At 37.3% G+C, this 10751-nt stretch overlaps 1 protein-coding gene across 1 annotated transcript in view; it reads left to right on the top strand.

The window, feature by feature from the left end:
• Positions 1 to 10751, top strand: part of SERPINI1 (serpin peptidase inhibitor, clade I (neuroserpin), member 1) — a 115623-nt gene that overhangs the window by 77720 nt on the left and 27152 nt on the right. The window contains exon 6 of the mRNA XM_006861806.1: positions 9719 to 9816. Within this exon, the coding sequence (XP_006861868.1) occupies positions 9719 to 9816 (98 nt within the window). The remainder of the gene's footprint in view (positions 1 to 9718; positions 9817 to 10751) is intronic.

The following is a 10751-nucleotide window of genomic DNA, read 5'->3' on the forward strand; positions in this document are numbered from 1 at the left end:
TAACCACTACGCTACCAGAGCTCCTTATTACTATTAAGTTATATTAAATATTTATATACTATAAGGTTACATTAAGGAGCCCTGGTAGCATAGTGGATTTTGAGCTGAGCTGCTAACTGTAAGGTCAATAGTTCAAATCTACCAACTGCTCCATGGCACAAAAATGAGCCTTTCTGCTCCCGTAAATAGTTAGATCCTTCAAAACCCTATACAGGATCGCTATGAGTCAGAACCAAGTCAATGACATACAACCACCACCACCACCAAGGTTATGTTATAAATTTATAGTACTACAAAGCTACGTTATATCTTTATATGTTAGAGTCCTGGTGTGGTACTGTAGGATAAGCACTAAATTGCAGAACAGAAGTTTGGTGGTTCAAACCCACTAGCCACTCCTTAGATACCCTATACAGGGTCACTATGAGTCAGAATCGACTTGACAGCAGTAACAACAACAACGTAACATAAATGTGTTTATATTACTATAGGGTGTTTAGTTCCATACCTGAAAAATTCCTAAAATTACCAGGTGCTCCACCAGTCTTCATATGGTCAGTAAGTCTGAACTTCTTTATAACTTTGAGTTTTGTTTCACATTATTTTCCCACTCTATTCAGAACCTTCTAATGTGATCCCTTTCAGAGCAGTTGGTAGTGATAGCTGAGCACCATCTCGTTCTTCTGTTCTCAGAGTCATAGAGGGTGGCTCTGTAGTATAAACCCGGCACTAGAAATCATAAGGTCTGTGGTTTGAGCCCACCAGCTGTTCGATAGGAGAATGATGAGGCTTTTCAAAAAAAAAAAAAAGCCTCAGAAACCTTATACAGGGTTGCTGTGGGTTGGAACTGACTCAAAGGCACTTAACGACAACAACATGGAGTCCTGATGTAGTACTGCAGGATACACATTAGACTCCTAACTGCAAGGTCGTTGCAAGATCGTAGGTTCAAACCCACCAGCCTCTCTTTGGAAACCCTATACAGGGTCCATATGAGTCAGAATTGACTCCATAGCACTTAACAACACCTACAACATTATCTAATGTATAATGATACTTTTCTTAGTCTACATACAAATATGAAGGTAAACGTAACATAAATGATTGGGTTTTTTTTTTTTTTTGGCTTAAAATATTGAACTTGTATAACTTTCCATGATAATACATTTATAATAATATGCCACTGTAAGTCTATTTTTGGAGAGGTAACCAGTGAATAACTAACAAAGCCATGTTTTTGTTATACATGATAATTGACTTCTAGATACCTAGTATGTACACATCACATGTTAACTCCCTCCCCAAATTACTTTTGAACATTATAAAGTAAATGTAAAATTTTAATTCATATCTAAATCAGACCTAACTTCTCTAATATTTAGTTCATGTTAGTTCTCATCTAGTGACCTTCTGTCAGTTTATTTTTTTTTACTTTCAGCTTATAGGAATACATTTTGATAACCTGAGAATTCAGTATACTGTTACTGTTTCTCTTATTAAATTTAGTTAATTTAGTACAGAATAACCAAATACTTCTTATATATACAGTTGCAAAATTATTTAGAAATATTTTGATACTATGGTAAATGAATGCTAGCTTAATAAATATTATATATTCTAAATCAACCATATATACTCACTAGAATAATGTGGCATTCAGGTTTTGTCCACTCAGAAATGGAATGTGGCAGCAGAAGAAAAGGACACTTGCATTTTCTGAGAGATGTTTTTCAATTATGAAATAGTTTAGCTTGCTTGCTCCTATTAATGTCTGTTACTACACTAGGCATAGTTCATCATCACACATCCAGTTCTCCAGGACTTTTATGAACTCTCCTTTGCATGGCTAATGCATAGATATAAAAAGCAAAGCAAAGCTCATTGTTGTCAAATCAATTCCAACAGTCCCAGAAGCAGACTGGCACATCTTTCTCCCACAAAGTGAAAAGCTAAATAGGTCAATAGAGTGTCTAAATAACTAGATAAGATTCATTAATTTGGTTTCCTTTTTTAACTGATTATTATTATCAACTACTTAAGAGTCAGTAGGCATCAATGGAAAAAAAAAAATTAAACACCAAATCACTCACCGTCAATTTGATTACAAATCATGGAGATCCCATATATATCAGATTAGAATTGTGCTTCATAGCATTTTCAAAGGCTGTGGTCTATTAGAAGTAAATAGGTAGGTCTTCCTTTCCATGTGACTCTTAGTATACTAAAGGTACCAGCCTTTTAGTTACTAGCCAAGAACTTAACAATTTGTGTCACCAAAAAGTTTTACAGAATTGTTTTTGTTATAACTGCTGTTAAGTCAGATCCAACTCATGGTTGCTGTTGTTGTTAGGGACCATTGAGTCTGTATAGACTCATAGCAACCCTATGCACAACAGAAACACTGCTCAGTCCTGCATCAACCTCATGTTTGGAGGCATCAGGTTTGGAGGAAAACTCATTAACAATCTGTGATATGCAGATGATACAACCTTGCTTGCTGAAAGTGAAGAGGACTTAACACATTTACTGACGAAGATCAAAGAGCACAACCTTCAGTATGGATTACATCTCAATGTAAAGGAAACAAAAATCCTCACCACTGGACCAATAAACAACATTCTTATCAATGGAGACAAGATTGAAGTTGTAAAGGACTTCATTCTTCTTTGATCAACTATCAACACTCACAGAAGCAGCAGTCAAGAAATCTAATGACATATTGCATTAGGCAAATCTGCTGCACAAGACCTTTTTAAAATGTTGAAGAGCAAAGATGTCAGCTTGAGGACTAAGGTGCGCCTGACCCAAGCCATGGTATTTTCAATCACCTCATATGCATGCAATAGCTGGACAATGAATAAGGAAGACCGTAGAAGAATTGATGCTTTTGAGTTGTTATGGTGTTGGAGGAGTGCCATGGGCTACCAAAAGGACCAATGTATTCATTTTGGAAGAAGTGCAGCCAGAGTGCTCCTTGGAGGCCAAGATGGCCAAACTTGGTCTCTCACACTTTGGACATATTATCAGGAGGGACCAGTTGCTGGAGAAGGATGTCATGTTTGGTAAGGTGGAGGGTCAGAGGAAAAGAGGAAGATCCCCAATGAAATAGTTTGGCCAAGTGGCAGCATCGATGGACTCAAGCGTGGCAACTGTAGTGAGGTTGGCCCAGAACAAAACAAAGTGTTTTGTTCTGCTGTGCATAAAGTCGCTATGAGTTAGTACCGATTCGATGGCACCTAACAACAACAACAATGTTCAGTAAACGTAATGACTTAATGCAACCCAAGTTTAGCCAAGGTTAAATTTTTCTAATACCTGCATTCTATATTTACTCATTGTTCAATGGTTTGTATTCTTTTCTTCATATAAAGTTATTACACTGAAAAGGCAACTTTATATTTCTATAATTTTGCCACATTCTTGTTCTGTTCCTTTACTTTGTATTATGCTTGGTATTGAAATGAACCTTGGTAGCACAGTGGTTAAGTGCTTGGCTGCTAACCAAAAGATCATCAAATCCACCTGAGGCTCAGCAGGTGGAAAGGCCTGATGGTCTCCTTTTGAAAAGATTACAACTTTGTAAACCCAGTTGCCATCAAGAGATTGAATTGTGTCCCCATAAAATATGTGTCAACTTTATTGGATTGCAGTTCTTAATTGTTTGTCACTTATGCAATGATGCAATGTGTCAACTATGTGATAATACTTCTTGATGTGATCTGATGTAATCAAAAATATTAGGGTTAAGAATGGGCTGCAATATGCATAATCCTATCACAACCTTATCCCATGTAAGGGAGTTTCCCAGGAGTGTGGCTTGTGACATCTTTTACCTTATAAGAGAGAAAAGGAGAGAGCTGTGAGCAGACTAAGAGAGGGACTTATTACCACCAAGAAGAAGAGCCAAGTGTGGAGTAGATTGTAAAGTTCCTAGATCCAGGAAAAGGTTGATGCCGAGATGCATGAAGATTTCCAAGGAATGCTGGGACTAGAGGAGTTGAGGACTTTTGTCCAGAGCCAACAAAGAAAGGGAAAGCCTTCACCTAGAAATGGTGCTCTGCATATGGACTTCTAGCTCCTAACCTGTGAGAGAAAAAAATTCTGTTTCTTAGAGTCTCGTGGTATTTCTGTTATACCAACACTAAATAACTATATTGTTGTTGTTAGGTGTTGTCGTGTCATTTCCAGCTTACAGTGACCTTATGCACCACAGAATGTGCCATCCTCAAGGTTGGTATGTTTGAATCCACTGTTGCTGCCACTGTGTCAATCCATCTTATTGAGGGTCTTTCTCTTTTTCGCTGACCCTCAGACTCTACCAAGCAAGATGACCTTTTCTAAGGACTAGTCACTGATGTAAAGAAAACAAAAATCCTCACCACTGGATCAATAAATAATATCTATATAAATGGAGAAAAAGTTGAAGTTATCAAAGACTTCATTTTGCTTGGATCAACCATTAACATTCATGGAAGCAGCAGTCAAGAAATCAAATGACATACTGCATTAGGCAAATCTGCTGCACAATCCCTGTTTAACATGTTGAAGAGCAAACACGTCAGTTTGATGACTGATCCAAGCCATGATATTTAAAAAAATCTCATATGCATGTGAAAGTTAGATAAATAAGGAAGCCCATAGAAGAATTGATGCATTTGAGTTATGGTGTTGGAGGAGAATACTGAAAGTACTGGATTGCCAAAAGAACAAGTACATCTGTGTTGGAAGAAATACAGCCAGAGTGCTCCTTGGAAGCCAGGATGGCCAGACTTCGGACATATAATCAGGAGGACCAGTCCTTAGAGAAAGATACCATGTTTGGTTAAGGGGGAGGGGGTTGGGAAAATAAAAAGGAAGGACCCCGCCCCCCAACACAGTAGATTGACATAGTGGCAGCAGTAATGGGCTCACTCATAGCAACAAATATGAGATTGACCCAGGACTGGGTAGTGTTTTGTTCTGTTGTGCTTAGGGTCACTATGAGTCGGTAATGACTTGATGGCACCTAACAACAATAACAAGAACATTCAGGCAGAGGATAAGATTGCTACATCTATATATTTCCAAATCAAGTGCAATACCACATGTTTTACGTACAATTGTGTATCTATAATATGTAAATGAAATTACCAAATTTCTCTTCTTTCAGTTGATTCCTAATAGCAAAAATAGTTTGGCTGATATATAGAAAATAAAAACCAACCAGCTGCTTTGCAGGAGATAGATGTAGTCATCTTGGAAATGCTACCGAGCAGTTCTAGATTGTCTTATAGGGTCTCTATGAGTCAGAATCAATCAGATAGCACAGAATATGGATATATATGTAGTTGGCCATTCTAAGTTACCAGCTGCTCCTCGGAAACAATATATAGGATTGCTATGAGTTGGAACTGACCCAATAACACTTAACAACAACATAGTCTTTTCAGATAATATATATTTAGATGGTATATATTTTTATAGATAATATGAAAAGTAATTTAGAGCAAAGTTTTTCATAGAATATTGTGGATCCAAGGAAAAAGAAGTGTTGACAACTTCAAATGACACAGATATTATCTATTAGTAAGTACTATTAGTGTTTATTTTTTGCTGTACATTTTAAGTTCTAGTATTCATATTGTGTTAATTCTATGGATAGCTTTATATATAATATTCTGTAAATAGGATTTAAAAACAACAAACAACAACAACAACAAAATCCCTGGCTAGCCTAAATAATATTTCTTTCATTGTACACTTTTGTTTTTAATATTCACTGATTATTGTTGTTATGTGCCATGGAGTTGGTTCCGACTCATAGCGACCCTGTACAGGGTTTCTGAGGCTGTAAATCTTTACAGGAGCAAAAAGCCTCATCTTTCTCCCGCGGAACAGCTGGTAGTTTCGAACTGCTGACCCGGAGGTTCGCAGCCTGATTCATAACCATTACGCTACCAGAGCTCTGTACTGATTATAGCTTAGGTAAAAGGAAACTTTTTCTACAATAAATATCAAGCATCTTAGTGTTTGGAATATAGATGTATTTTTCCACTGTGATGTTTGTAGTCTCTGTCATTTATTATTCCAGTTCTGGAAATCAAAGGATATGAAGTGGTTTTCTATTTTCTAGCCGTTCTGCTGTCTTGAAATGATTCTGTTGATATAGCATCTCAGTTTCATGTATCTTGCTTCTTGGATTATTTGCTTAGCATACAGATTGAATAAGTATGGTGAAAGACTACAACCCTGGTGCACACCTTTCCTGATTTTAAACCATTAAGTGTCCCCTTGTTCTGTTAAAACGACTATTTGGTGTATGTACATGTTCCTCAGGAGTACAATTCAGTGTCCAGAATACTCATTCTCCCTCGTGTTCTCCATAGCTTGTCATGATCCACACAATCGAAAACCTTTGTATAGTTAATAAAGCACAGGCAAATATCTTTCTAGTATTCTGTGCTTTCAGCCAAGATACATCTGACTGCGGGAGAGTGAGAGAGATGGAAATACCTCTTTAAAAGTATATAGACCTAGATCCAGAGGGTGTGGAGGAAGGTAGAATCTCCATTGAGTTGTATACAATCTGTCTGGGTGGGGCTGATGAAAGGAGATGTGGATAGGTCTCTTGTGATACAATAGTGAATAATTTTTATCAGGACTGATTGTGAGGGTTGGAAATGTAAAAGTAGACGTTTTGTAGCAAAAGGAGTGGAGTGATTGAGTTCGCAGTCTAGGAGCAGAGGTCCCTGCGACTATCAAGGGAGAAGAGCAGAGAGCAGGATCCTACCCAGAGAAGCAGTGACACCAGAGATGGAGGCAGAGATGATGATGTGGAGAGATGGAGCAGCTGGGGACTCTAGACCCAGAAAGGGAGAGTGGCTGTGTGCTGACTACCATGGGGAAGGCTTGCAGGGTATACACTTTGGTTAGTTGATGATGCATGGAGGGTATTGTAACCATGGCAATGAAATGATTTATGATAGGGTGAATGTAAAGTTAATGTTCTCCCATGTAAACTATCACATAATTCACAATAAAACATTAAAAAAAAAAAAAAAATATATATATATATATATATAGACCTAGTCAGAAATTTCATTGAGAAACAATAGTGTCACATTTAGAATCTTTGTTTTATAAAGGTTTTTATTATGGGTTAATTTGCTGGACTGCAAAGCCGGTTTGAACTGCCAGGTCAGTGGTTCAAGCTCACCAGCTGCTCCTTGGAAACCCTATACAGGGTCACTATGAGTAGGAAGCGACTAGATGGCACTTCGCAGCGACAATAATTATTTAGTAGCAGTACTTTTTTGACTGGCCTAATAGAACAGATTTAGAATTGCCGACTATATTGCTAAGGAGCTCTGGCAGCGTAGTGGTTATGAATCGGGCTGCGAACCTCAGGGTCAGCAGTTCGAAACAACCAGCAGTTCTGCTCCCGTAAAGATTTACAGCCTTGGAAACCCTGTACAGGGTCACTATGAGTCGGAAGCGACTCCACAACAAACATCAACAAACAACAACAGTATTTTGCTACATTCACGAGCATTATTTGAGTTGTTGTGGCGGCTGTTATGTCAGTCCATCTTGCTGAGGGTTTTCCTTGTTTAGCAGAGATTAATATAGACATTTAAGCAAATTACTTCAACACTGCTGTTGCTGCTTAGCGCCGTCACTCAGTTTCAACTCAGTAACGACCCTAGGAGCAGCTGGCAGTTTTGAATTGCTTAGTGTGTGGTTAGTAATCCAGTGCTTACCCTACAGCTTCACATCAGGCTTCCACTCCAATATTATTAAATGTAAATATACAATATCTTAGAGTCTTTAATAATGTGGCATATTAAACATACTAAATATAATATTAATATTATCTGTCCTTTATTGCATGCTTCTGAGATGCCAGCAAAGTTCTAAAGCCTTTAGAAACCTCATTTAACCCTCTCAACAATATTGTGAAGTAATATTATTTTTGCCATTTTCCTCATGCCCAAACTGAGGATCAGAAATTAAGGATTTTGCCCAAGTTCACCTAGCTAAATTAGTCATCCTCACCTGACCAACCAACCTCAAAAATGTGGGGAAAAAACACCCCAAAACTCAACTTGCTTTTAAGAATCCCCTACTAATATCTTCCTTCACTTTTATATTTAGGAAGGTCAGGATATACATAATACTGCCTGAATCCAGATCTCTGCTCAGCCACTCGTTAGCTCAGTGACCTTGGTTAAGGTATTTCATCTTTCTGTGTCTCCGATTCTTCTATTAACTGTGGATGGTAATAATAGCTGCCTCAAAGGGCAAGAGTGATATTTAAATCAATTTATTGTCTGTACTCTTAGAACAATGCCTGGTATATAAAAACCTCCATATAAGCAATCATTTTTTCCTTTCCATTTAAATGATGCTATGTTATTTAGGTCTATCATAGACTTAGCTCTTTTAAGAACACAAGCTATTGTCTAAAAATTTATACTTATGATCTGTATTGATCAGGAGGAGGCAGCTTACAAAAAAGGAAGCATTTAGTTTAAACCAGTTGTTTTCATTTATAAACAAAAAGTGTAGTATTTGCTTTAAAACATGTATTTGTTGGCTAATACAGTCATGTTTGATCTAGATCTTTCACTAAAGCAATAGAATGGTGAGGCAATTCATTGCTTTGGGGGACTTTCCAATTGAGGATCAATCCAGCTGTCTATAGAAACCACTTTTAAAAAGGAATACTCCATTTATGACCTGGCTCTTATGGTTCCCATTGCCATTTAATTTTTAAAGATATTTGTTGTTATAAAAGTGACCGGCAGTTATGTATAATAATGAATGGGGTTCACTAGAACAAAAAGATCTAGTATGCTTTTCTTTTAAAAAAAAAAAAAAAATCTATAATTATAAAAGTGAATAGTTTTACAGATGTAGGAACTAACTCACTTTGATTAGTTCAAAGGTTTTCTGTGATATTTCCATGAGAACAGGTTGTGTCCTTGATGTTTATACAACCATGTGGATGTATTGTCTTAATGGAGTTGATTTTATGTTATTCTTTCACTGAGTTATATGAGAATTGAGACGCTGAATTTATTTATTCTGCAGTAGAACATAAGCATGATTTAGCTCTTTCTATGGAAGTCCTGGTGTGGCACTGTTGTTTAATGCGCCAGACTGCAAAGCCATTTGAACTGCAAGGTGGGCAGTTCACGCTCACTAGCTGCTCCTCGGAAACCTTATACAGGGTCGCTATGGGTCGGAATCAACTCGATGGCACTTGGCAACAACAACAACATGGGGCAGCATAAATTGACCAGGATACTAAGAGGAGATTGAAATACCCGAGGTAAATGTATGATTGTGGGCTTAAAAAATATATATATTTATATATACTACTTACTAGGTCAAACAGTTTTGAAGACAACTCTTATACAAGTCTCACATAGTCATACAACAGTAATTCTTGACTTCAAAACTCACTTATTTCACCATACATTATTGTTTGCTGCCTATTATATATAGTTCTCATTTAAGAATTTAACTTGTTTTTATTTTTTCTGTTATTCTCTTTGGTGGCACCTCTTTTTATAAGCACAATCAAATGTTACTTGCAGTGAAAAGACAGTTTTAGCATAATTTACAGATGATAAATCAACACTTTTAAAATCAAGCCATCTAACATTTTATTCCTTTTCTAGGTGATTGATATTTAAATTGCTGCAGCTAAATGTTTCCTCTATATGTTCTCCAGGTTCACAGTGGAGCAGGAAATTGATCTAAAAGATATTTTGAAGGCTCTTGGAATAACTGAAGTTTTTATCAAAAATGCAAATTTGACAGCTCTGTCTGGTAAGAAATAAATACCAACTTAAAAAAAACTATATAGTCCTTAAAAGTTTTTTTTTCTTTTAAATGATGATGTTGAATCTTCTATTTTTTGGTGGAATTTTGAGGTAAAACATAATTATCACTTGTCAGATAAACATAATAAGAAATATGTTCAATTTTCAAAAAGAAAAACTGTAAGTGCTCGGGATTGCCTGATTGCCATGGTTAGTCTGTTCTCGGTCCTTCACATCTCTCTCTCTCTCTCTCTCTCTCTCTCTTTCTCTCTCCCTAATTCTCTTTTAAGTCTTGGGTCTTTTTCTGGCTCTTGCTGGGAGGGATCACCCTTGCAGAGCAGGCCACCGAAACCAGGTGGACGCATCTCCTTTCCCATCAGGGCTGCTGCGCCAAGTGGGCAGAAAATCCTGGATGGTCCTCTAAATTTATAAGAAATCTTGTGGATACCCGGTATACTGTTGATTATGAGGTCACTAATGAGTTATCACTAGTGCTTACCGACAAATGCTCAAGCACTCCAATCTGTACTAATTTTAGCAAGAGTGAGGCTTTTTAATCCAATTTTGCAAAATCGGACACCAAACCCATAAGACACAGGCAGATGTGCTGTGTGAACATTTTGCAAAACATTTTATTCTCCTAGCTCGAGAAAGTCCCTCCTGACGTTCCTCATTGACTGACTATGGGGTTAACAACCGGACACCTACTTTCCCTTGATGGTAGCATTCTTATTTAAAGTTCCTAGTCATTGAACAGGTTCTTTCCCCCTCCCCCAGTTCACCCCACTTCTCATACCCCAGATGCATAGACCACTGTTGCTATGTTAATCAACAATCTATGTCTGATCTAGCAATTTCCTGGACCCCCTTATTGTATAAGATGGCCCATCTTGAAAATTTATTTCTCACAGTGAGAACCTCATCGTGTGTACCATATCTCCC

This window comes from Chrysochloris asiatica, unplaced genomic scaffold (genome assembly GCF_000296735.1).
Source record: "Chrysochloris asiatica unplaced genomic scaffold, ChrAsi1.0 scaffold00043, whole genome shotgun sequence".
In the NCBI taxonomy this organism is placed as follows: Eukaryota; Metazoa; Chordata; class Mammalia; order Afrosoricida; family Chrysochloridae; genus Chrysochloris; species Chrysochloris asiatica.